Source organism: Crotalus tigris, unplaced genomic scaffold (genome assembly GCF_016545835.1).
Source record: "Crotalus tigris isolate CLP2741 ecotype Arizona unplaced genomic scaffold, ASM1654583v1 scf7180000018097.2503214, whole genome shotgun sequence".
NCBI classification, from domain to species: Eukaryota; Metazoa; Chordata; class Lepidosauria; order Squamata; family Viperidae; genus Crotalus; species Crotalus tigris.
Window position 1 is genome coordinate 88,586 of NW_024096820.1, and position 26,976 is coordinate 115,561.

General features: G+C 49.3%; 2 protein-coding genes across 3 annotated transcripts in view; one reads left to right on the forward strand and one right to left on the reverse strand.

Moving 5' to 3' along the window:
- The window catches only part of UVSSA (UV stimulated scaffold protein A), a 46,229-nt gene extending 40,792 nt beyond the window's left edge, over positions 1 to 5,437 (forward strand). For both annotated transcript variants that reach the window (XM_039347612.1, XM_039347613.1), the window contains one exon: positions 4,268 to 5,437. In XM_039347612.1, the coding sequence (XP_039203546.1) occupies positions 4,268 to 4,361 (94 nt within the window). In that variant the 3' untranslated portion in view covers positions 4,362 to 5,437. The remainder of the gene's footprint in view (positions 1 to 4,267) is intronic.
- A 14,521-nt stretch (positions 5,438 to 19,958) lies between these two features.
- On the reverse strand, positions 19,959 to 25,504 carry NKX1-1 (NK1 homeobox 1). The gene is made up of 3 exons (XM_039347608.1): positions 24,997 to 25,504; positions 22,028 to 22,562; positions 19,959 to 20,661 (listed from the first exon to the last, which is right to left on the reverse strand). Exons 1-3 carry the CDS (start codon positions 25,502 to 25,504, stop codon positions 19,959 to 19,961), a joined length of 1,746 nt encoding a protein of 581 aa, XP_039203542.1.
- Positions 25,505 to 26,976: the final 1,472 nt, after the last annotated feature.

Below are 26,976 nucleotides of genomic sequence, written 5' to 3' on the forward strand. Positions count from 1 at the left end.
ACAAGTCATGAGGGGGCCATAGTTCCCCCATGCTGGCTGAGGAATTCTGGGAGTTGAAGGGGCCATAGTTTCCCTATGCTGTCTCAGGAATTCTGGGAGTTGAAGTCCACGAGACATGAAGGGGCCAAGGTGGCCTACCCCTGAGTTAGGCAGAACCAGAAAGGAGTTCCCAGATTTTTGTGGGTTTTGGGGGGTGTGTGTGAGGGATTATTGAGACCTCACACTCTGTAGAGTAGCTAATTTGGGCCAAGTCGAGTTTCTTTTCTGGATCAAACCTGCCTTGGTTTGACATGTGGCATCAACCACATCAAAGCAGAGTTTTTCAACCTTGGCCACTTTTAAGCTATGTGGACTTCAACTCCCAGAATTCCCCAGCCAGCTTGGTCTCAAGCGTCGGGTCGTCCTCTTAATATTGTCCAATTAGCATGGTGGATGAAGGAAGGTTGAATTCAGATAGCTCCCTCATGCAATGTTTCTCAACCTTGACAACTTTTAAGATGTGTGGACTTCAATTCCTCAGAGCTGGGGAATTCTGGGAGTTGAAGTCCACACATTTTTAAGGTATCATGGTTGAGAAACATCGCATGAGAGAGCTATCTGAATTCAACCTTCCTTTATCCACCATCTGTTTTCTCTGTCCTGCCTCTTGTCTAGTTTTTGGTTGAGTCATCTCTCTTTCTCCCATCTCCCCCTCTTCTACTCCTGTAGTAATTTTACCACATAGCTTGGGAGGGGGGGGGGAGCAGCTAGGAGAGTAATTGAGTTGTGCACTTGGAGTGAGAAGAGAACTTATTTCGCTGATTTAGGAAGGGAATCCGCCACCTCCGACGGAGGAGTTAAATAGAACGTTAAAGAAATAGCTTTTTAGATCTGAAACGGGAGTGACTCACTGCTCTGTTTTTAACAGCCCATTTTATAGCCGAAGGAGACTGTGGGTTTTGCTGGAGGACAGAATTCCTCTTTATACTGTAAATTAATTTCTTAGCTCTTTAAAGTCGCCAAAGACCTCCCTGGATTTCTTGATGGAACCGAACTGTTCTGTCAGGCGTGACTGGTTCCATTTTAATTTTATCCCGAATAAAATTAACAGACAGAAATAATAATAAGAGAATTTCATGGAAGGGTCTTGTGGCACACTTGTTCTTTAATTATAGGGCTGCCAGGGGGAAAAATAATATTCCTATTGGAATCAAATCAGCTACCCGAGTTTAAATGTTTTAGCTCCACAGGCTAACTTAAACTGCCCACTTCTCTTTGTTCCCACACACCCCCTTAGAAATTGTGAGTTGCACAGAGTTGTTTTGTTGGCTGATGCCTAAATTTAATAAATAATTGGCTAAGTGTATTTGAAAACCTTAGCATTAAAGGCTAATGAGTGTTGTTAGTGGCACCCATCTCAACTCCAGTTGCCCTCAAGACAATTTTTCAGATAGAGTCTCTTTAGCTTCCCATGGTTAAATCTGGCCCTGATGATATCCACCTTCAGAGAAGGTAGCTCATCAAAGGGTTAAACCACAAATCGAGGTTTAGCTTCCCATGGTTAAATCTGGCCCTGATGATTCCACCCTCAGAGAAGGTAGCTCGTCAAAGGTTTTAAACCACAAATTGAGGTTTAGCTTCTTATGGTTAAATCTGGCCCGGACAACATCCATCTTCAGAGAAGATAGCTTATCAAAGGATTAAACCACAAATCGAGGTTTCTTCTACTCCTTTTGAGTCCTGTTGATGAAACCTGGAATAGCCTCTTGTGCAAAGGAAGGGGTTTCCAGCATAGAGGTTGATTGTCCAAGATGATCACTGGCATAGGAGCGAATGTTTATTACACACCACAGTTCATTCACAAACAAACAAGTGTGTCGTTAGTCTTCCGGCATGTTGTGATAGGAACACCGACTCTTCATGAAACACACAATTTCCTGCCCCTTCTGGCCGCCGAATCGGAGAGCGCGAATCAGGAGGAGCCCTCCAGTTCACAGGTAGAACATCTCAGCCCCTCTGGTGGCCAGGCTTATACAGGCAGTCCTCAATTTACGACCACAGTTGACCCCGAAATTTCTGTTGCTAAGCAAGACAGTCCTTCAAGTGGCTTTTGCCACCATTTTACAACCTTCCCTTCCACCGTTGTTAAGAAAATCACAACTAATGACACAATTGTTAAAGGAAATGGGCTTCCCCTTTGACGTTGCCTGTCAGACGGTTGCAAAAGGGGATCACACGACCCCGGGACTCTGCAGCCGTCGTAAATGTGAATCAGTTGCCAAACGTCTGAATTTTGATCACGTGACTCTGGCGATGCTGCAAAGGTCATAAGTGTGAAAAACGGTCGTAGGTCTCTCTCTTCAGTGCCGCTAACTTTAGACGGTCGCTAAATGATCTGTTGTAAGTCGAGGACTACCTGTGGATCTGGAGCAATGGCCTTGAAGACTTTCAGTCCATTTTTTGTGATTGTCACAGACCAGCCCGGAAGAGTTTAACAGACGTTAACAGAAATATAGAGTTGCGAGGGACCCTGGAGGTCTTCTAGTCCAACCCCCTGCTCAGGCAGGAAACCCTGTGCTATTTCAGACAGAGTTGTGTGCAGAGAAAGACATCCCACCTGTGACAGCCCACCTGGTAGCTGCCAGGACTTTGAAGTTCACCCGTCTCTTGTAGGATCAAAGCCAACGAAGCAGAGCAGATGTTGTTAAATCCCCAAAAAAGCAGAACGCCGTCTGTCCCTAACAGAAACATTAGTGTTTATGATCCTGCCAAGCCCGGAGGAATTCCTCTGAGGAAAGTTCGTGGTTTAAAAACCATGTTCTTTTTCTCGTCTCGAAGTCACGCCCGTTATAAATAACGAGGCTAACCTGGTTTTTCTTCTGTTCCTCGTCAAGCGGCACTTTGTCCGTGACAATCTGGCATTATCTGCTCTTATTCCGGATCGCCGATAAGTCATAAAGCACTAATAAGGCGAATTTCACATCAGATTTAGAAAATAAAATTCAAAAGTTGTTTTTCTTCCTTCCTTTCTTTCTTTTTAGTGGATTTGCGCTTCGGGACTAATGACTTTGAGTGCGGACAAGCACCAGGCATGAGAAAACAATCTGTCATATTTTAATAGGTTTCATACTTTGCGGCCCTAAACACGATGATAACCTTGGCTTTATATATAACAGCCCCAAATTACTTGAAATGTGCAGGTGATGGAGCTAGGCTTGGCCCTGCCAATAAAGCTAAAGTGGAATTGCACACCGATCAGGCTGGAGAGATCTCATTTCATTTACAGTATCTCACAAGCCGGGGGTGCTAATGCAAAAATAAAAAAGTACATGTCACAAAAGTGTCAAGGCCATTGTGTTGTGCTAAGGACTCACTTTTCTCCTGCCAATTAAGTTCCTGGCCTAAAACTGTCACACACACACATCCCAGAGTGGCAGATTGCGTCTGGTTAATCAGGTTGGTTTTTAAATGCTTCGTATCGGAAAAGGTGTTTTAGGAGGAATCCTTGGGCAGCAGGATGCTGATAAATTTATTTATTTCATTACTTATTAAATTGGTTTGCCGCTGCTCAAAGCCAACAGCCCAGAAGACAAGCTTAGGATCCAAAACGATCTGGTCAGACTTGAACAACGGGCCCTGTCCAACAAAATGAGTTTCGGTGTGGAGAAAAGCAAAGTTTTACATTTAGGCAGGAAAAACCAAAGGTGTAAGTACAGATTGGGTGAGACCTGGCTCAAAAACAGTAACTGGGAGAGGGACCTTGGAGTCCTAGTGGACGATCACTCAAATATGAGCCAGCCGTGTGCGGCAGCAGCCAAAAAAGCTAATACAATCCTGGGTTGTATAAACAGGCGTAGAATCAAGATCGCACACAGTACTAGTACCGCTTTATAAAGCCTGAGTAAGACCACACCTGGAATACTACATCCAGTTTTGGTCACCCCATTACGAAAAAGATGTTGGGACTTTGGAAAACGTGCAAAGAAGAGCAATTAGGGCAATTAAAGGCCTGGAGACTAAAACCTACGAAGAACGGTTCCAAAATTGGGTCTGGCCAGTCTAGAGAAAAGAAGGACCGGGGGGGGGGGACAGGATAACAGTCTTCAAGTATTTGAGGGGCTGCCCCAAAGAGGAGGGGGTCAACTTATTGTCCAAAGCACCAGAGGGCAGGACAAGAAGCAATGAACCAGGCCCACTTGGTTATTTTTGCCAACAAAATTGGCCAAGCCAACCTGTGTATGAAATAACAGTTTGGGTTCCTTTTTTCCTTCCTTGTTCTGCTCTGCAGAGGCGCAGTGAAGCGAATCGTCAAAGCAATGAATCGGATCGACCAACGGAAGCACGAAAAATTTGCAAACCAATTCAACTACGCGCTGAATTGAACGTCGTCAAGAGCAAGACTTAAGAAAAAACCGTGTACCGTAACCGTGTTTTTCAAACTGGGCCACTTTAAGAGGGGTGGACTTCAACTCCCAGAATTCCCCAGTTGAAGTCCATCCCTCTTAAGGTGGCCCAGTTTGAAAAACACAGCTCTGCATGTACAAAAATTGGAGGGGCTTCAATTGAGTGACTGTCGCCCCCTTTTTAAAACTTCTTCCATGGACACTGCTTGATTGATTGAAACAATCTCATTCATACAGAGGTATATATTTATATTAATTTAATATATTTAATAACAAGCGTTGGGCTTTCTTAAGAAAATACGAAGCTCATCCTGGCACATTGAAAGGCTTAGGAATTGTATATATTCCGGAAATATATTGTAATGTTTATACTGTTTGTGAATAAAATGTTATAACTTAGGTATGTTCAAAATCTGATGCAGTACAAACTGATTCTATTGTGTAAGGAGATCTAGAAAAAATTACAATTCTGGTTTCTACATGCAAGTGATTAAATGTTAAATGTTTTCCATGAAGTATATCAGAAAGTTGGTATTATTGTACTGTATTTCCCCGAAAATAAGACCCAACTGGAAAATAAGTCCTAACATGATTTTTTAGGATGCTCATAATATAAGCTCCACCCCCAAAATAAGGCCCAGTTAGGATTGTCAGCCGGCTGGATGCATTTAGTACCGTATTTCCCCAAATATAAGACCTAACCACCAAATAAACCTTAATGCCTCTTTTGGAGCAATAATTAATATAAGACCCAGTCTTATTTTCAGGGAAATATGGTACTTATAAGGACAATATGTTTATTCTGTTCTTGCACATATGAATTCTTGTATGGTTATGTATCTATGCAGATTCTTGCAGTCATCCTGGGAATGTATTAAATATGTATTTTAGACATTTATACAGCTGCCCATCTTTTAAACCCACTCTGGGTGAGTGAGGAGTTTTAGAATTTTTTTTTTCTAATAAAAAAAATTAAAAGATATATAAAATCATTTTAAAACTAGGAAACTCAACCGATGATAAGAATAAAAGCAATAAAAACCTGGCACCAATCAGTTCTAATGTGTGACTTTCTAATTTTCTCTTTAAATGTAAACCGAATAAATTTTAAAAATCTAATCTTTAAAATCTAATAAGGTTTTCAAGTCTTATAGAAGACGAGGAGGGGGGAGGCCTGCAAAACCTCAGGGGAAAGGGTTCTGGATAGGGCAGGGGCTGCCAGGGGAAAGAATAAATAAAACGTTGGATCATAAAGAATTAAGATTCCTTGTTGGCATTGCCCGTTAATTGCTGTCTCTTACAGTAGGCACACGGTAGGTCTAACTGGTCGATTGATTATAGATTTTCATATTTGTAATATTTTTAAACGCTATATAGTAAATTAGCAAGTAGAGATTGGAGGTATGTCTAGTTCAGGGGTAGGCAACCTTGGCTCTTGTGGACTTCAACTCGTGGACTTCAACTCCCAGAATGGACTTCAACTGGCTTGTGGACTTCAACTCCCAGAATTCCTGAGCCAGCTTGGCTGGTTCAGGAATTCTGGGAGTTGAAGTCCACGAATCATAAAAGAGCCAAGGTTGCCTACCCCTGGTCTAGTTTAATGAAAAGAAGGGGGGAACATGATAACAGTGTTCCAATATTTGAGGCGCTGCCACAAAGAAGAAGGGGATCAATTTATTCTCCAAAGCGCCTGAAGGCAGGACAAGAAACAACGGATGGAAACCGATCAAGGAGAGAAGCAACCTGGAATTAAGGAGAAATTTCCGGACAGTGAGGACAATTAACCAGTGGAACATCCTGGCTCCAGACGTTGTGGGTCCTCCATCATTGGAGGCTTTTAAGAAGAGACTGGACAATCATTTGTCCAGAATATTATAGGGTAGCAGCTCCCAACCTCTTTCTATACCCCGCACCCTTAGAACGCTTCTGATATATTCTCGCACCCCTTACAAAGGTTTGAAATAATGGCAACGAATTATGCATATATAATTTTGAAAACCCAAGTTTTTGCACCCCCTGGAATATTGTTTTACCCCTCTGGTTGGAACCCTGGTATAGGGTCTCCTGCTTGAGCAGAGGGGGTGGACTAGAAGACCTCTAAGGTCCCTTCCAACTCTGTTATTCTATTATTCTGAGATGTAGACGTTCATAAATTGTGGTCTTGTTACGCAAGGGAGAGAAACTTACTGTTGAAATATATCAGCCTTCAACCAGGGGGGAGGGCCATCTGTATCTCTGTTATATTTTGTCTTTATGCACGTTTTCCCAGTTTTGTATTGTTTTGGTTTTTTTTATCTTTTTTGGAGGGGGATTTTGTATTTTAACTTTAGAAATAAAGCCTTAAAAGAAAGAATCGGGTTCCATCTTCAGCAATGGAAGATCAGTCGCTGTATTTGGGTCCAACTTACCTCATCCAAATTTATTTTATTTATTTATAAACTTGGTTGACTGCTCATCTTACAACAGAGTAACTCCGGGTGGCTTACAGGCGTGAAAATATGTCCATGCATACACAATTAAAATATACATTAAAATTGAACATTAAAATCTAAGGTCACAAGTTAAATTGGAAGGAATTATTTAGGGTGCTGCCTTGAATTTCTGAAGGAAAAGCCAGCTGTTCATCTAACAACACAAAAGTTGTGTGCGGTGTAATGGCCCTTTGGGCCTTTGAGAGGAAGATTGTTCCCTTGAGGTTAAGATAAATGAAGGCAGGATGGTGAATAAATCAAGTTTCCGCACAGAAGACATGACACAGGTAGCCAGGCATATAAAAGTTGAGTGAATCGGTCATCAAACCATCATAGCTGCGTGGATGATAGAAATGTCAGCCGGATGGGACTTGCTTATTACAAAAGTTGGGATAATGAGAGCAATTGGCAGGCAGTTCCACTGTTCATGAGGGAGGAAAGTACTTACGAACTCTCAGGAGCCTCATGTTAGTTGTTAAGGGGTTCATATCATGACCACAACTTGTTCACAAATTTGGTCATGGAATGCGGTAGTAATTATACAACATAAAACTAGACATGTCAATTCCCCACAAAGTTAGGATGGGTCTCAATTACAGGGACTGGCTGTTGTCCTCTTGACCAAGGTCAATGATCTTGACGTGGAAAAAACTTATCAAAGGGGAAAAGATTAGAGTGAGGAGTGTCTTCAAGATCTCCCATCAATTGGATAGACCTGTTTTGGCTATGACAAAGGGAAAAAAAAAAAAAAGCAAAGTGGAGTCTGTAATTCCTAAGAGATTAGAATCGTGGAATCCTAGGGCTGGAAGGGACCTTGGTCTTCTAGTCCAACCCCCTAGTCAAGGCAGGAGACCTTATTGCAGTGGTTCTCAACCTTTTTAATGCCGCGACCCCCAACCGGTCATAAGCCGAGGACTACTCAACCGGTTGTAAGTCAAGGACTATTCAACTGGTGCAGCACTGTTTGCAGACTGGGGCTTTTGGTGGGCTCAGCAGGGCAGAGACAGCCTGGACAATTCCTATTGGCTTTTGAAAGCCAATAGAATTAGAGTCTATTCAAGAGAGTCTGTTCTATTGGCTTTCAAAAGCCAGTAGAATAAAAGGGAGTAGCACAGCTAAGGAAAAGGGGGGGGGGAAATGGCGGACTGCATTGTTTGGCGACCCCCGTGAAATGGTCGTTCGACCCCAAATGGGGTCCCGACCCACAGATTGAGAACCACTGCCTTATTGCATCCAGGACAAATAGGTATCCCATCTTTTCTTGAAGACCTCCGGTGTTTTATATCGAAATGTTTTATTTCCATAACCTGGATGATAGAGGGAAGAAACTCCAGGTTTATCTTAAACATCTAGATAACTGGCAGAATGTGAGTGTTGATGACTGAGCTGGAGCTGCTGGTCCCCATGCTATCTAATTTATATGCAAGTAGCCACGTCAGATATTCAGCGAAGAAATTCCTCTAAAATAAAAGGATTGATAAAAGGAAGTTCTAAGGAAAAATCAGGAAAGGTGCATTTTTTCATAGCTTTTGAGGATATTAGAAACCATAATAATAAGTGGTTCCCAGAAGTCGGGAAAGCTACCAAAAAGTCCAAGAATTCAGCACTTGAAGAAAAAGAAAAAAAAGAAATTTAATGCAAGAACTCATAAAAGAGTAAGAGAGATAGAAAGGGATCTACAGGAGTATTTTGCTATTAAAATTAAGAGCTTTTGGGACAAATTAAAAGCTGAATTAATTCTTGATTTCTGCCTTCACTGGAAAAGAAGTAATGCAGAGAATCGGGTCTGAATTTGTATTTTTTAGGAAGAGAGTTTCAAAAAAAACTAAATCATATCACGTGCAATGAAAGCTTTGGATTTATTGAGAAATCAGAAACAAACAGTTGGCTGTTTGTCCATCTGAACTCCATTGTGATATTGATATTTTTATGTGCGATATCCTTAAGAACAGCTTCTCCGGCAGACGTCTAATTCCAGAGGATTGTAAAGTAGTCTGTGTAAATGATAAATAATAAAAGGAATCCATATAAGTAAATCCAATTAGGCTGATAAAGCTCTTAGTAAATAGGCTGCAAAGATAAATACTGTATTTATTGTTTACTATTAAAGATAAATATTATATTTACCTGAGAGGGAGACAGGTTTTGTCCCCCGTATAATTTATCTTAAAGCTGGATAAATCAACTGACTTCACCAACAATATGGTAACAGAGGTACATGATCATCTACTGCTTTGGAAGTGGGAGATAGGCTTACATTCACCCTAAATCATCCTGAATATGGTAGACAGAAAACGGAAAGGACGAATGTTGCTAGAGAAGAATCAACGTGGATTTAGGAAAAGATGAGTTGAAGATAAATCTGGGGATAATTTGCCTCCTCCCAAACAGAGTTGGAAGTATGATAATTCTACAAAAAATGGGAGATGGTCTGGATTGGTGAGGAAGGAGGAGGAGGAGGAGGAGGAGGAGGAGGAGGAGGAGGAGGAGGAGGAGGAGGAGGAGGAGGAGGAGGAGGAGAAGAAGGAGAAGAAGAAGAAGAAGAAGAAGAAGAAGAAGAAGAAGAAGAAGAAGAAGAAGAAGAAGAAGAAGAAGAAGAAGAAGAAGAAGAAGAAGAAGAAGAAGAAGAAGAAGAAGAAGAAGAAGAAGAAGAAGAAGAAGAAGAACTGTAACAATAACAACTGTGGGGTCCTGGATGTTCTCTGAGCTTGGTTGTTTTCTTGCAGATGTTTCATTACCTAAACTAGGTAACATCATCAGTGCTAGTATAAGGTCTGCCTTGAACAGAGGGTTGGACTAGAAGACCTCCAAGGTCCCTTCCAATCCTATGATTCTAAGTTCTGCAATTGGTAATTTTTTTTTGTTTTATTAAATTCGGCCAATTGCTTTCCAGGCCTCCTAGTGTATTTTTCCTGTGTGATATTGAACAAGGAAAGACTTGCAGAAAAAATGTGTATTGACATTGGTTAATGAACTTGGAAGCACCAGATTCTTCCGAGTTGCTCAAAACTCTGTTTATTACATACTTAATTCAGCAGATAGGCTGTCCCCACGAAGACCTTCACCGTGTATGAGACAAGTGATTGAGGTGCAGTGTTGGGTTTGAACTGATACAGAGCAGCAGTTATCAAAAACGGAGATGGATTTACCAATTAATTTCAATGCAAGCAGGTTAGTCTGGATGACAGTTACGAATGTTCAAGCTTTTGTAAACCATAGCCATTTCCTTCTAACCTCTTAATAGCACCGCCCAGATTTATTTGAAAAAGTCTCCATCCTGTAAGATCTGTCGGCAGTCACTTAGCGCGTGTTTGGAAAAGTTCAGACAGAACACAAAACCTGGATCGAACAGGGAAAAAACATGGGGGGGGGGTCTTTAGAGGAAATGAATACTCCCTACATTAAAACTTTGAATATTTGTTATTGCTAGGGCTTATCAAGGCACAGGTGCACAAATAGAAGGGGACCTGATTAATTGTAAGCAATTAATACCGCTTTACAAGGCCTTGGTAAGGCCACACTTGGAATACGGCATCCAGTTTTGGTCACCACGATGTAAAAAAGATGTGGAGACTCTAGAAAGAGTACAGAGAAGAGCAACAAAGATGATTAGGGGACTGGAGTCTAAAGCATATAAGGAACGGTTGCTGGAATTGTGTATGTCTCGTTTAATGAAGAGAAGGACGAGAGGGGGCAGGACAGCAGTCTTCCAGTATCTCAGGGACTGCCCCAAAGAAGAGGGAGTCAAGCTATTCTCCAAAGCCCCTGAACGCAGGACAAGAAGCAACGGATAGAGATTAATCAAGTAGAGAAGCAACCTAGAACTAAGGAGAAACTTCCTGACAGTTGGAACAATTAATCAGTGGAACAATCTTCCTCCAGAAGCAGTGAATGCTCCAGCACTGGAAGTCTTTAAGAACAGACTGGACAGCCAGTTGTCCGAAATGGTATAGGGTTTCCTGCCTGAGCCCCTAGCGGGTTGGACTAGATGACCTCCAAGGTCCCTTCCAACTGTATTATTCTGTATTCTATCCATAAGTTGAAGCATTTCACTGCAGCTCCAAGTATGTCCAACACATATCAGTTTATGCTTGAGATGTTTCCTTGGCAAAAGCTATCATACTTGAGGTGCAACATCCAGATGACCCCTACACAACACCCCCTTTTCCCACGTAGAGACAGTCACCCCGTCCTTGACGTCAACGTGAAATGAGGGCAAGTTACTAAAAAAATGTAGCCATTGCACCTTATTTAAAGATGCTGCTGCTTTAAAGTGTCAACTCAATGTGTTTGTTTGTCTTTTTAAAGCAGCTGCAATGTCCTTTCAGGCTGGCCTGGAAGTTTGGAAAGAATCAGCGGTAGACCCTTATGTTTGTTGTAGCAAAGTGTTTTCTCTGAGTTATTTTCTCAGCACACTCTAAACTTCCTCTGAAGTCATCGGTACAATGAAATAAAGTGAGCATTTTTAAAAAAGAAAGATTATCTGGAATTTGCAGTCTCTGGAATTTAATCTGCATAGAGGGGGTTATTGTAGGATGCCAATGTTTTACTTTATGTTTTAGATGGTTTGCAATTGATTTAGTCATGCTTGAAATCTATGAGACTTAAACTTAACTCTCATTTACTGGAATTGATCTGCGCTAAGTATGATTACGGCTGCAAAACAATGGTTTTAACATTATGTGTCACCTCCCCAAATAGGTTTAATTATGGGGCAACTTAGGAACAATAAAAATTGCGAAGGGGGCTATAGAAAATGTTTTGATTATGTTCCACAACTGTCTATTTCTGTCTGTTGGGAACAGACAAAAGCCTTTCACTTTTTGTGCTTTTAAGACATAGAGCAATCAGAGGACTCAGCTTTATTTGCAACACATAATTCTCGTGATCAGGGGTCTGGAGGCTAAAACATATGAAGAATGATTGCAGGAACTGGGTATATCTAGTCTACTGAAAAGAAGGACTGGGGTGACATGATAGCAGTCTCCCAATATCTGAGGGGCTGCCCCAAAGAAGAGGGAGTCAAGCTATTCTCCAAAGCCCCTGAAGGCAGGAAGAGAAGCAATGGATGGAAACTCATCAAGGAGAGAAGCAACCTAGAACTAAGGAGAAATTTTCTGACAGTGAGAACAATTAACCAGTGGAACAACCTGCCTCCAGAAGTTGTGGGTGCTTCATCAGTGGAGGCTTTCAAGAAGAGATTGGATAGCCATTTATCAGAAATAGTATAGGTGTCCTGCAAGAGCAGGGGGTTGGGCTAGATGACCTCCAATGTCCCTGTTAATGTTACTCATCTTTCTGGGGAAAATCAAATGCTCTGCTATCTTGAAATATCACTGCTTGTATGCTTCCAAATGTTGAAAACATTCATTTGTTCCCACGGTCTCGTAGCCCATATGCATGTGAAATAAAGCAATAAATAGAAAAAAGGAAATATTTAACTAGAGAAGGCGGTCGTAAATGCTTCTGCATTCATCAGCTCTTGTCCTATTATTAGCCTATCTGTCTAACAGAGTCTGTGTAACTTGGCGAAAAAGAATTTTAAAAAATACGGGCTTGTTTCTTTACTGCAGCCGCCGGAAAGCCAGTTTTGTAATAAGACAATTGCTTTCAAGGTTAGTATGAAATCTGTTCCTCTAGGAACCACGTACATAGATTGGGGAGAATTTCATTCAAGTTGTGCATCTCAGAAACACACACGCACAAACACACACATACACTTATTTACATACGCAAATGAAATGATTATTCAAAAGTCACACTTTCCTGGGAGCTGGTTTTTCAGGACAATAACCCTAGACGGCTAATTAACGTGGACCTCAAGGAAACCTATACATAAAACAAAGACAACTAATGAAAATAACGTACAAGACATTCTTGTTTTAAGAGCTTCCTGCAAAATAGAAACTTTGTGGAGAAAAAATATGTACAAAAGGAAGAAATGGGCATGAAAATAGCTGGCTGTGAGCTGGATTTTTTTTCTCCCTTCCCTTTCTCTCTTTTTCCATTCTCAAACTGACAGCAAAGCAGGACGGAAGGTGTTAAATGAGTAAAACCCAAACCTGACCAATTTGTCTGTCAACCTGTCTGTCAGTGCCCTTCTAGAGAGGCTGACAAAACGAGCTTAGCATTTAGCTCTTTTCTTTAAACATTAGGTTTTTTTTCTCTGAAAAGAATCCATTTAGGGGTTTCCAGGATGTGGGTGTCCAAGAATTCTAGGTGATAGATATGGTGATTATATTATTATTATTATTATTATTATTATTATTATTATTATTATTATTATTATTATTATTAATCAATGTACAGTCAGCCAGATGTTCAGACTGGATTTGGCATTTTGTCTACTTATCGAGTCCTTACCATTATTATTATTATTATTATTATTATTATTATTATTATTATTATTATTATTATTATTGATCATCACACAGTCAGTCAGATGTTCAGACTGGATTTGGCATTTTGTCTACCTATCGAGTCCTTACCCAGGACCTAGAATAGGCAGATGTGGATGTTTGATGGTATTACAGATATCGTCGCAGGATGGAAGCAGTTCCTAGTAAGGCCGCCTTTTGCAATTGACTAATGGCGAATTTGTCAATGCCAATGGTGTTCAAGTGGTGCTCCAGTTGTTTTGGAATTGCACCCAAGGAGCCTATGACTATTGGTACTACCCTTGCTTGCCTTTGCCACAGTCTTTCTGTTTCTATTTGTAGGTCTTTGTATTTTGTTATCTTCTCCAGTTCTTTCTCGTCTATTCTGCTGTCTCCACTATCCAGACTTTTTTGTCTTTCTTATCGACAATTGTGAAGTCTGGGGTGTTATGTTGCAGGTGCTTGTCTGTTTGAATTCTGAAGTCCCAGAGCAGTTTAATTTGACCATTTTCTATTATTATTATTATTATTATTATTATTATTATTATTATTATTATTAAAAAGATAGAGTTTTAATCACCTGCTTTCAGCCTCCATCTTGACTTTTTTGCGTCTGCACCAGTCCCATTGCTCCAACAGTTAGGGAAGAATGTTACTTTCACATCAATTCCCCATGAAACTCAAGTTCCAAAGAGCCTCTAATGATGCCCAGGCGATGCTGAACAGAGACTCTTTATTGTCTATTGAGCAAGCAGAAAACAAACCATGATTACACTGTGATCATTCACTTCCTTCCTACTTTCCATACAAGGCGGTCTGGAATGAGAGTCAAAATCATCCAGGAGCAAGTCAGGGCAATGCAGGTGAAGCCTGGCCTTTATTTTAGGTGTCTCCTTGGGCTTTGTTGCTTGCCATTTGTCGCTTGCCATTTTAACACACAGGTACACACATACTAAATACCCTCAAAATTTGCACATATATATGAAAAGACAAAAAACAATGAAGCTGTGGGGATGTCTTGACCAAGAAATCAGTTTTCAGCAAAGTAACAATGATGCTGGGGCCTTTGTGATATTATTGCCCTTTATGTGTGTTGTGTGTCTGTGCACACCTTCAAGTCAGTAGCAGTCAGGATTAGAACTCACAGCCTGCCAATCTCTAGCCTGGTTTCATGTCAAACTGGCTCTCATTAATCCCTCACAGAACTAAAACGTGGGTGTGGGGGGGGAGATATTTTATGCCTGCATTAAACCTAAATTGTAAGCCACCCAGAGTCACTTGGTTGAGTTGGGCAGCTAGAGAAAGAGAGAGAGAGAGAGAGAGAGAGAGAGAGAGAGAGAGAGAGAGAGAGAGAGAGAGAAAGAAAAAGAGAGAGAGAAAGAAAGAGAGAAAGAGAAAGAGAAAGAGAAAGAGAAAGAAAGAAAGAAAGAAAGAAAGAAAGAAAGAAAGAAAGAAAGAAAGAAAGAAAGAAAGAAAGAAAGAAAGAAAGAAAGAATAATTCTGGACTCCATAACTTTTAATTTTTGTTGGACTCTCAGTTAAAACCCTTCGGAGCTTCTTAAGTAGGCAGAAAATTTGCTTTTCTAAGCATCCTATTATCCCGGGAGAATTGAAATGCCACCTCACAAATAATTAGAGAAAGCCCAGCCAGAGACCGACCGAAGTCCACCCATCATTCCTGGTTATTGGTAATCTCAGCTTGGAGAGAAAAACGTTTCCAACAGGCAGAACAAAATTAAACCTGCCAACATATTATTCTTGCCCATCAGGTGTCTGAACACCTGGAAAGAACTGAGCATTGAACATTGACTGCTGAAACCTCTGCTTGGAAGGGCCGGCGTTTCACCTTTCATTCCTGGCTTGTGTTAACCAGGAATCCGTGCCGGTGGTCTTGGATGGATCGTATCTGCTGGGAAAACGGGCGAATAGGTTTTCCTTTTTTTAAAGCACCCTCGGCTGTTGAAAATGGCACCTAACTAAAAGCATGAAAGTCTTTGCAGTGTGCTCCAGCCACTAACAAGCCACCATCTGGTAATGACCTCAGATCCGGGCGAGACCAAGTGAGGTTCTCGCTTCTGCAGGCCGAGCTGGAAGTCTCGGGATCCTTTTTTTCTCCATCTCTGGAGCGGAGCCGTTTCCCCACTTAGCAGCGCTCAGCCGCCTGTTCAGGCTGTCTTAAGGTCTGTCCAGGATGGTTTCCGGTGGCTCAGGATGCGGGCTGGAATGCCGCTGCCGCCCTGGGCGAAGATACACAGCAACCCTTTGGCTAGACGGTCACCAGCATTTCTGGCTTGTCAGCTGCACAAGGGGGGCGGGGGGGAGCCTGGTTGCCCTGGAATGTGATAGCAGTTGCCAGAGAGAGGGCAAATTCAAACACCGGGTGGTTTGAGGCTGTGCGATCCACAACGAATCCGAATCTCTCGACCAGCCTTTCTCGGTCTTTCAATTTTAATATTTGTGGATTTCAGCTCTTGGAATTCCCCAGCCAGGATTCCTTCCTTCCTTCCTTCCTTCCTTCCTTCCTTCCTTCCTTCCTTCCTTCCTTCCTTCCTTCCTTCCTTCCTTCCTTCCTTCCTTCCTTCCCTCCCATCTCCATATCCTTCCTTCCTTCCTTCTTTCCTTTCCTCCCTCCCTCCCACCTCCATATTCTTCCTTCCTTCCTTCCTTCCTTCCTTCCTTCCTTCCTTCCTTCCTTCCTTCCTTCCTTCCTTCCATCTCCATATTCTTCCTTCCTTCCTTTCTTCCTTTCCTCCCTCCCTTCCTCCCTCCCATCTCCATATCCTTCCTTCCTTCCTTCCTTCCTTCCTTCCTTCCTTCCTTCCTTCCTTCCTTCCTTCCTTCCTTCCTTCCTTCCTTCCTTCCTTCCTTCCTTCCTTCCTTCCTTCCTTCCTTCCTCCCATCTCCACATCCTACCTTCCTTCGTTCCTCCCATCTCCATATCCTTCCTTCCTTTCTCTCTTTCTCTCTCTCCCCCTCCCTCCCTCCCTTTCTTCCTTCTCTCCTTCCCTTTTTTCTCCCTCCCTCGTTCTTTCCTTCCTTCCCTTCTCTTTCTCCTTCCTTGCTTCCTTCCCCCCTCTCTCCTGCCATACCATCTACACATTTACACATAAGCCTACAACATACACACATATAAACACGCAGATACTCCGTGTGTGTGTGTGTGTGTGTGTGTGTGTGTGTGTGTGTGTGTGTATGTTTGCTTGCTTGGGGTTTCTTTTTCTTTTTAAATTGCCCCACAGAAATGCCCTAAAAGTGGAGCAACGTTGGAAAGAGGTAGCTGGGAATTTTTGGAGAAGAGAGAGGTGTAAGGTTGTGTGGCGCATGTGTCTGTGTCCTCAAACCAGCAAGCGCAGCAAGGAAGCCTGAAAAGGGAGCCTAAAGAAGAGGGACACACACACACACACACACACACACAAGCACACAGACACCGTTTCTAATTTTCCTGGGCAGAGGCACCTCCCAACAGTCCTGGTATCAGCCCAACCTTTTGTCCAAGACTTCCCGCAGAATGGGCATAAAGTTGGGGTGAAAATTACAAAAGGGGGGGGCAGTTTCCCCTTCCTGCTCCTTTGCTGAAAGGCTGCCTGGAACGAAGCAACTCTTGAGCTAAGCAGGAGGTCGGGCCAGGCGAGCTGGAAGGGACCTTGGAGGTCATCTAGTCCAACCCCCTGCTCAAGCAGGAGACCTTAGGCCACCCACGACCAATGGCTGTGCAGGCTCTTCTGGAGAACCTCCGGGGATGGAGCATCCCCCGCTTCTGATCTCCGAGGCTACTTCTCGGTGGGTGTGGGATTCTGGGCCCGCCGGGTGAGTGAAGAGACCCTCTCCTCACCCGCCAGCCTCGGGAAGGACGGGGCTTGGGGCCGGGGGGGGGGGGGAGGAGGCGGAGAAGGTGCTCGGAGAAGGACTCTGGCCGTGGAGCTTTTCTCCATCTTCGCTTCCAGCCTGCTTGGAAAAAAGGAGCAGGTCGGACTCCCTTCGAGGTCACGGGCCGGTGGTCAGGGGCGGTCTTTGTAGTCCAGCGGGCTAACTAAGGCACGTCATCGGTTGAGGTCAAAAAAGTCAAGATGGCGGCCTAAAAGTCCTCTATAGGATAGCGCTGTCCAGCTCCAGGCAAGGCTCCTGGTCTTGCCCGGCCAGGCGCTGGATCCCCGCGGGGGCAGTTGCGCTCCGGGCGTCCCCTGCCTCGCTTCTCCCCCGCTCCCTCCACCAGCCATCCTGACGTTTCCAGCCTTCGACTAAAAGCTGCAATTTCTCTGTCAACGTTTATAACTCGCTCGCTTTGCCACCGTCAGCGGTGGCAGCAGCCAGAGGTTGTCAGAATCGCTCCGCGGAGGAAGCCAACGAGAGAAAGGGGCGAATCGAGTTGGAAAAGCGCAGCTTTTAGTTGAGGCCGGACGGAGGGCCCTTCCCTTTCCCCCCTCCCCCCATGGTTCCGAGGGTCCCGGGTCTGCCTAAAGCTGCCTTCCCCTGCAACGGCGCCCTGCCGCCTCGCGTGAGGTTCAACCCGGGCGCAAAAAGGCTGCCGCGCCGTGGCTCTCTTCCCACGACCCGCCAACTCGGGTTTCTCCTTTCACCCGCTCCCGGCTTCGCGGACCGTCCCCGAACCGCAAAATCTGGGTTCGCCCGACGCCTCGAGGCAGAAAAAGTCCAGCCTGCTGCTTTTTGAACCTTGGCTCGGCTGTGTGTGTGTGTGAGCGCAGCGTATCATCGGAACGCCCGCCTGTGGGTTAAAGGAACGTGATAAGCATATCGTGCGAACACCCTCCCCGTGGCCGCGGGCCAGTTCCCGCTTTCTGCCGGCCACGGGTTTCTGGCGGCTGGCAAAAATTCGCCTTTCTGTCCCCGAGTCCGGCGGAGGGAGCTCTTTCGGGGTCTCCCGGTGGACGCGGCCCCTTCAGAGCAGGGCGGGGGGGCGCGGGGGCGGCCCACCCCAAAACCTGCGCTCAGCTCCAGGGGCGCGGACAGCGAGAGGCGAGCAAGGTCTGGGAAAATAATAATATAATAATAAATATAAATAGTAATATTAATATTAATAATATTAATATTAACAATATTAATAGTATTAATAATAATAATAATAATATTAATAATATCAATAGTATTAATAATATTAATAATAATATTAGTACTACTACTACTACTAGTAGTAGTAGTAGTAGTAGTAGCAGCACTATTAGTGGTACTACTACTAGTAGTAGTAGTAGCAGCAGCTTTCTCATTTCAAAGACTGAGCTTGAAGGAATACATGCCCACCCGCATCTTCTAATTCCTTGTAATTTACCCCGGCCGAGGGGAACGAGTTTGGGGGATCGGAAGGTTTTAGTAGGGGAATAAAAATCTCCGGAGGGAACGATCCGTTTTGAAGAGGGGAAGGCAATCGGGATGGGGAGTCGGATCATACCGTTGAGGTCCAGGGGAGAAAAAGATGGAGACCTGTTTAAATAAGAGCCCCCCCCCATTCCCCTGATAAGGCGCGGTGGGCTTTGTGAGCTAATGGGAAACCGCTGTAATTGGGTGGGAGACGGAGGACCCCCGAAAGCGCAGCGGCTCTTGCTTAAAAATGGCCCTGCGCGCTCCCTCTTTCGCCACAGGAGCAGAAACAGCCGCCCTTCTAGCGAAGACGCGTGTCTAAGGATGCGGCCCTCGAGAGCCCTCCCCACCGCAAGGCCTCGCTCCTGGCCCGGGTGAGCCGCCGGCCCCGCTGCTTCGCCGCCGCAGCCCAAGACGGCCTCGGAGGCGGCCAGAACCGCCGACGGTTGCTCTGCCGGTTCGCCGTTCCGCAAAGGGCTCGCGAACGCTTTGGGCTCAGTCCTTCCGTCCTCCTTTATTCCCAATCTATAAAGTTGTTCTTATTTTTTTAAACATCTCTTTATATATATATACAACAGCCAGAAATGTACAGAGAGGCGCGAGAAAGGTTTCAAAAGAGTTCCTCCGGCTTTGACTTTTTTTTTTTGAAAACGGGTTTGCGAGGCAGAAAATCCCTTTTCCTGTCCCCTCCACTCCGGTCGCTTCTTCGGGCTGAAAACGGAAGTCAGGAGAGAGAGAAGGAAGGAAAGGAAGGAAGGAAGGAAGGAAGGAAGGAAGGAAGGAAGGAAGGAAGGAAGGAAGGAAGCAAGGAAGCAAGGAAGGAAGGAAGGAAAGGAAGGAAAGGAAGGAAGGAAGGAGGGAGGGAGGGAGGGAAGAGAGAAGGAAGGAAGGAAGGGAGGGAGGGAGAGAGGGAAGGAGAGAGGGAAGGAGGGAGGGAAGGAAGGAAGGAAGGAATGAAGGAGGGAGGAGGGAAGGAGAGAGGGAAGGAGGGAGGGAAGGGAGGGAGGGAGGGAGGGAGGGAAGGCAGGAGGGAAGGCAGGAAGGAAGGAAGGAAGGAAAGGAAGGAAGGAAGGAGGGAGGGAGGGCGGGCGGGCAGGCAGACAGGAAGGAAGGAAGGAAGGAAGGAAGGAAGGGGAAACGCTGGGGGTTACTCGACGCCCCAGCGAAGGGGCGATTGTCCTTCCAGTCCCGAGTCTCCCGGAGGGGGCAACGATGGAGAAGGAGAACCGGAGAAGTGCAGAGTCTATTTACAAGGGAGGGGGGGCTTTGCTTCCCTGCCCCCCCCCGGGCGTCGCGGCTCCCCGTTAGAAGCCGGTCCGGGAAGCTCGACGGCGCTGGAGCGTTTCGCAGCGGCGCGGCGGGCCAAGCCCTCGACGGCCGACGGCTGCTCCCTCCCTGCAGTCCGGCGGCCGCCTTCAGAGGTGCGGCGTGTAGAAGGCGGGCGCGCCGTAGGTCTGCGAGCCCAGCACGAAGGGCGAGAGCACGGCGGCCGGGCCGGGCAGGAAGGGCAGCTGGGCGGCGCAGACCAGCCCGCCGGCCGAGTGGCCGGCGTAGGCGCCCGGCGGGCCGTGCATGGCCAGGCCGTGGCTGACCATGGGCGGCGAGTGGCTGAGCGGGCTGAGCGCCCCGGACAGGCCGCCCGGGCCCCCGCCGGCCCCCACCCCGCCGCCCCCGCCGCCCCCGCCGCCGCCCCCGCCCGTCGGGGCGCTGGTGTCGGCGCCGGGGTTCTGCTTCTTCCACTTGGTGCGCCGGTTCTGGAACCAAATCTTGACCTGCGTCTCGGTGAGGCTGAGCGAGAGGGCCAGGTTGAGGCGCTCGCAGACCGACAGGTACCGGGTGGCCTTGAACTTGTTCTCCAGCGCCACCAGCTGCTCGTAGGTGAAGGCTGTCCGCGCCCGCCGGGGCTTGCCGGACTTGGAGTCCGAGCCGGGGCGCTTCCGCTTGGTTTTGCCCCCAGCCGACGGCGGGGTGGCGGCCTGGCCCTGGGGCGGCGACGGCTGCGGCTGGGGCCGTTGCGGGAGGCCCGGAGCGGCTCCGGCCTGCTGCCGCGGCGGGCTCTGCCCTTCCTCCGCGCGGAGCCCCCGAGCCGCCTCGACGGCGCTGCTGCCGCTGCCGACGCTGTTGCAACTCTCCTCGCTGCCCAGCTCCTCGTCCTCCTCTTCCTCCTCCTCTTCCTCCTCTTCTTCCTCCTCCTCTTCCTCCTCCGGTGCCTCGCTTTCCGGCCGGGGGCTCTCCCGGCGCACCGACTCCAGCCCCGCCTGGTCGCTGGGGAACAGCTCGCCGGCCTCTACGCGGAAAGGAGAGAGAGAGAAAGGTAGTCTGCGGGCCCGGAGCCACGCGCAGCCCTGCCGGAGGGGAGCGGGTGAAGAACCGGGGCGGGACCCCAACCCAAGCTTGGTATGTCCAGGGACGTGTTTCGCCCTCCTCTCTTAGTACAGCGGGGCTTCGGCTGGAAGAAGCTTCAGGACCACGGACAGCGGCGTCTCCGTAGACATGCCAGCCCCCCCCCCTCCCAAGCAGCCCAAAGAAGACGCAGCGATCTGGTGGGCCTCTAGTAAGAGAGGCGGGGTCCCTACTGGCTGCCCTAAAAGACCCCCACGGGAGCCCCCCAGGCCCTGCGACCCTCTCTGGTTCCAGTCTGGTCTGCTTGGCGGAGCGAAGGTCGGGGACTTCCTTAATAAAGGGGCGAAAGGCCTACAAGGTCCTGAGAATGGTGAGCCGGGAACCCCGGTACTCGGCAGGCCTCCTGCGGCAAGCGGGGTCAAAGGCGCCCGGCAGGGAAAGGAAGGAAGCTGGCCTCGCGTTCTTTTCCTCTCCCTTCGGAGCCTCTGGGCCTTGCAACACGGGACCATCCTGGTCGGGAAGGCGGCGTGGAAGCCTGTGCTAGCTGGTTTCTCTGAAGTCCAGGCTTTTGGGAAGGAAGGAAGGAAGGAAGGAAGGAAGGAAGGAAGGAAGGAAGGAAGGAAGGAAGGAAGGAAGGAAGGAAGGAAGGAAGGGAAGGGAAAGGAAAGGAAAGAGGGAGGGAAGGAGGGAAGGAACATGGACTGACAGAAGAAGGAAAGAAGGGAGGGAGGGAAGAAGGGAGAAGATGGATTGATGGAAGCAAGTAGGAAGGAAGGAAAGGAAGGAACGAAACGAAGGAGGGAAGGAGGGAAGGGAGAGAGGAAGGAAGAAAGGAAGATGGATTGATGGAAAAAGAAAAGAAGGGAGGGAGAGAGGTAAGAAGATGGATTGATGGAAGCAAGTAGGAAGGAAGGAAGGAAACGAAGGACGGAGGGAAGGAGGGAAGGGAGAGAGGAAGGAAGGAAGGAAGATGGAATGATGGAAGAAGGAAAGAAGAGAGGGTGAGGGAGGGAGGGATGGAAGAAGGGAGGAAGGAAAGAAGATGGATTGATGGAAGAAGGAAGGAAGGAAGGAAGGAAGGAAGGAAGGAAGGAAGGAAGGAAGGAAGGAAGCGCTTCTCTCGGCCATCGGAACCCCCCACGCCACTTTCCTCCTCTGGGCCTCGAGCAAGGCTTCTGGGCCAACCACCGAGCCCGGGATCCGCTCTCCCTGCCCAGCCTTTCCGAAGGCCGCCGGGGCTGCCGGCGCTTGGTCGTGATCCGCGGAAGGCCAGAAGCCTCCAAGCGGCTCCTTCTCCCGCTCGCTCGCCCGCCCGCCCTTTCCAGCCTCCGCAGCCGCAGCGCAGCCACGGGGCACCCCTTGCCTGGACCCCGGATTGGACCCGGTGGGGGAGCGAGGGAAGGGCGCCGTTTCCTGGAGAAGGGCGCCCTTGCCCGGGGAGCCGCGCAGCCTTCCCCTCCGGTGCTTGGCGGAGCTCCGGACGCCCCCCGCCCCGGAGCGGCTCCGAAACCAGCCCGGCTCCACCTCGGGGTTCCGGGGTTCCGGGCTTGGGCGAAGGCGGGAGCTTCCAAAGGCGCCCAGACTTGCACGAGGATCGGTTGTAACTTTCACGCGCCTGCAGCCTCTGGAAGCGGAGCCGATACCCAGACGGTCGGGCCCAAATCCAAGCGACGTTGCTCGAGAATCCAAATGAGAGCGACTTCCGAGCAACACCCCCCCCCCCAATTTCCAACTCTGGGCAAGGGGGGCGGGTGGCATTTCCCCCCCCTCCAAAAAAGGGGGGGTTCAACCCGAAGGAAAGGCAATCCCGGCTCCTTTCTGGCCTGCCCCGAATTGCTGGCTGTGACTTGAATAAAGGCAGAAGCGACCCTGCACGCACCAGGCGGACCCCAGCGGGGGCCTTAAGCGTGCCCCCTCCCCACCGCTTGGGTCCAACCCGAAGGACCCTGGAGGGGCGTCCCGGGCCAGGAGCGGGAGGAACGGACGGGGGAAAAAAGAGCCGGGGGGGGGGTTTAAGGGCGGCGCGTCCACCTTTCCCCGGGCCCGATTCTCCACGCCGGGCTGGCTTAGAGCCGAGTCTGAACCGGGCCGTTCCGTGCTCCAGACTCCAGGCCAAGGCCTCGCCCCCCCCCCCGGCCACCGAAGTCTCTCTAGGTCCCTCTGCCCCGGGCGCCCCTTCAAAGTCGGGGAAGGGCGCGTTTTCGGAGGAGGAGGAGGAGGAGGAGGAGAAGAGGAGGAGGAGGAGATGGAGAAGGAGGAGAAAGAGAAAGAGAAGGAGAAGGAGAAGGAGAAGAAAGAGAAAAAGAAAGAGAAAGAGAAGGAGAAGAAGGAGGAGAAAGAGAAAGAGAAAGAGAAGGAGGAGAAGGAGAAGAAAGAGAAAGAGAAAGAGAAAGAGAAGGAGAAGAAAAAGAAAGAGAAAGAGAAAGAGAAGGAGAAGGAGAAGAAAGAGAAAGAAAAGGAGAAGGAGAAGGAGAAGAAAGTAAAAGAGAAAGAGAAGGAGAAGAAGAAAAAGAGAAAGAGAAAGAGAAGGAGAAGAAGAAAAAGAGAAAGAGAAGGAGGAGGAGAAGAAAGAGAAAGAGAAAGAGAAGGAGGAGGAGGAGGAGGAGGAGGAGGAGAAGGAGGAGGAGAGAACTCAACCGGGCGTTGTGCGTGCAAACCAGGGCCAAGCAGGGTCCGGGCGAGGCGGGACGGGGATCCGGACTCGCTTGATGCTGGGAACTTCGGGTTCGGAAAGCCCCTTCTCCCGCGGGGAGCCGGGCTCTCTTCGGGGTGCAGAAGGCGAGGGGGGGGGTGGGGGTGGCTGGGAAGGGACGGCTGGAAGAGCGGGGCGCGCAAGCGAAGCAATCTGGCCACCGGGTCGAACGCCCCACCGGGTCGATAGACAGCCCTAATAAGTGCAAGAGGTTTTAATCGAGTAATTATCCGAATTTGGGCCCTATAATTTAGATGTTAGGCCGGCGTCGGCCAGGTGGTTGAAAGAGATATGCACGGTTCGATAATAGGATATCGATCCGCGCGGCTCGACAGGCCACTCTGGGGGCGATTTCCCTCCATTACGCGGCCTCTTTACGCGGCTAAGCACATTTCGCTTTCAATGTAATCGAAGGAATTTAATTGTTTTTCCAGAGATAAACCGGCGTTTTGTCACAATTAGTCTGATTTGTCCTTAAAAAAAAAGGGAAAAAAAGCGAAAGGTGGGGCGGGAGAGAAAATTGAATCTGTCGCCCGAAGCAAAAGGCCTTAGCGGGGAAGGCGAGGGAGGCGGTGTATTTGTGTGTGTGTGTGTGTGTGTGTGTTTGTATGTGTGTATTTGTGTGTGTGTTTGTGTGTATTTGTGTGTGTTTGTGTGTGTTTGTGTGTGTTTGTGTGTATTTGTGTGTGTGTGTGTGAAGAACCAAGAAAGCAAAACCCGTTCCCCAACCCCAACTAAATGGGAGCAAAGAAAGGGCTGGCCTGAAAGCGGGCGAGCAGAGGATGGGAGACACGCACGTGTGAAAGCGACAGGGGGCCACGCAAGACGGTCGGACTGGGAAGCTTCTGACAGCGGCCCAGCCGTCCGGAGGCCGCCGGGCGAGCTGCGTCCGAGGCCGGGCGATCCGGCTTGGCCATTCCCCAAATCGGATAGCCTGGGCCGGCGTTGCGACCGGTCTGACCGCGGCTTCCCTTCCCTTCTTGCCCTAGCGCTCTGGGAGCAGCGCCCGGTTCGGCCGCCCGGGCACCCAGCGCGGATGCCTTGGGCCGAGCTCCTCCCCGCCTGGCGCACCGGCTCCCCTGCAGAACAGCCCAAAATCCTCCCCCCGGGGGGGGAGGGGGGGTCCTCTTTGCAACCGGCGCGCAGCGGGAACCTCTGACGCGGCGCAAACTTTCCACAACTCTCTCTCCAAAAAAAAAGCCCTCGCTGCTCGACCTCGGCCTGGCGCAGGATTCGGCCTCCGTGCCGCTCTCCGCCTCCACAACGCCAGGACTTTCCGGACCCCGGGCTGGCTCTGGCAAGTGGGGAGGGGGGGAGTCCCGGAGCGGCGGGTCCGGAAAGGACCCGACGCTGCTCTGCCCCAGGGTTCCCGCGCCCACCCCCCCCAAAAAAAGATTCCCCGCGGGAGAGGGACTCACTGCGCCCGTCGAGCGGGGGCTTCCTCCGGCCCGCCGTCTGGAAGTCGTCGGCCCCGGCCTTGGGCTCGGCGCCCGCCGCCTCCGGCTTCTCCTCGTCTCCCAGCGCGAAGTCGGCGCCGGCCGCCGCGGCTTTGTAGAGCAGGGCGCACTGCCGTCGGCCTTTGCTGTTGAACTTGTTGGGGTCCAGGATGTCCAGGACGGAGAAGGAGGTGGTCCGGTGCCCCGGGCCCCCCCCCGCGGCGGCCGCCCCCTCCGGCCCGGGCAGAGTGTTGCTGCCGTTCTCGCTGCCCGGCCTGTCCCGGCTCACGGCGCACGAGTAGAGCCCGGGGGGCAGGTCGCTGGCGGGCGCCAGGCGCTGCTCCGCCTGGCTCTCCATGCCGTCGTCCCGCCGGCAGCTGCCGGAGCGCTCTTCTCCCAGGAGGCGCTCCGCAGGGCTGCCCGCCGCCGCCGCCGCCGCTGCCGGAATATAGACGTCACCCAGCTGAGCCTGGCCGCGGCTCGCGTTCATGACACTGCGAGGGGCAGCCCCCCGCCTGCTCCCCCTTCCTTCCTTCCTTCCTTCCTTCCTTCCTTCCTTCCTTCCTTCCTTCCTTCCTTCCTTCCTTCCTTCCTTCCTTCCTTCCTTCCTTCCTTCTGTGGAGGAGCAACTTGACAGAGAAAGCGAGGCGCGAGGCGGGGCGAGGAACCGTCTCTTCAAAGGGTCCGCCGCATCTCCTCCTCCTCCTCCTCCTCCTCCTCCTCTTCCTCCTGGGACGACCTGGACGTTTATTCCCCCATCTTTGCCTGGGACTGCGGCTTATTTAGGCATTCGGATTTAGCGCTGGGTGGTAATTGGCTACAAATTAATTCCTTGCCCATAATGGTCCGCAGACTCCGTCCCGGAGGAGACCCCCAGGAACTCGGAGGTGCTGGAGGGGTGGGTGGGTGGATTGAGCGAGCGGCGGGGGCGGCGGAGGGCGTGAAGGATGGCCAGGCTCCTGGAGATATACTTAGCTGTCAGCTCTGTTTCAGCGCCCCTCCACTCAGCTGGAAAGCATCTAAATAGCCTTATTTGGCGCGGTGGGCGGAGGGGGAGGCGCCGGCTTTGAAATAATGGAGGGATCCAGAGCAACGCCGCGATTAGGCGCCTCCGTCCCCCGGGGACGCGCGTCGTTAGCTCGAGCGACGCCTTTCCAGCCAGCGGCGTCATTCCTGGGGCCAAACGGCTCTGGCCGGCTGGACTTTTAAGATCGCCCTCCCCGGAATAAACGTCCGTTCCCACGACCAAGGACACCCGCGTTAGGAAACACGGGAGAGCGTCGGGCCTTTCGCGCAAGGCCAGGAATGACGCGCGTCGGCCTTCGGGTCGAGCGGAGTTAGACCCAGGTGGTTATAAGCGTCAAATCTGGGTTGACCACAGAAACGGTCCTTTTTTTGTCTCTCTCTCTCTATCGGAATTCGAATCAGAAAAAGAAAAGCGGGTTTAAGGAAGAGTCGGGTCGCCACCGAATCGTGCAGCTCCAGATTTACCCGCATCCAGATTAGGGGAGAGGGCAAAACGCAAGCCCACCTCCCCCATGTCGGATAGGAAACTCCCGGGAACCCGAGAGAGGGGCAGCCCCCCCTCCCCACTCCCGCCTCGCGATTCTGTGCCTTTCCCGGCTTCTCTACTCCGGATCTCTGCTACTCCGCTTGATCTGGAGGCCCGGGAGCAGCGCAGGAATAGACCAAAATTGGAGCTATTTCCCCCTCCTCCAGGTTTTTCTTTTTTTGCCGCGGCGGGTGACACATACAAGGGCAGGCCCGTTTGTAGTCACGCCGAGCAATGAGCCTTTGGAAGGCAGGCATTAAAACTTGGAAGGCCTAATGGGCGAAGCCATTTTGGTCCGGCCGGGCCGTGATTAGCCCATCAGCTGAGCCAGCCCGAGGGAGACCCTGCAGGGAGACGGGCAGCGGGCAGGTGGGCCGGGGTCCCCCCGAGGGTCAGGCACAGGAGCCGGC

Excerpts from the sequence above, each read along its gene's own strand:
- NKX1-1 (XM_039347608.1), bottom strand. The coding sequence starts at position 25,504 with ATGAACGCGAGCCGCGGCCAGGCTCAGCTGGGTGACGTCTATATTCCG. Across the intron at positions 22,563-24,996 it reads GCCCCCGCTCGACGGGCGCA|CAACGTCGCTTGGATTTGGG; the intron begins GTGAGTCCCTCT and ends TGGATTCTCGAG. Across the intron at positions 20,662-22,027 it reads GCCCAGAGGAGGAAAGTGGC|CGTCGGCAGCGGCAGCAGCG; the intron begins GTGGGGGGTTCC and ends GAGTTGCAACAG.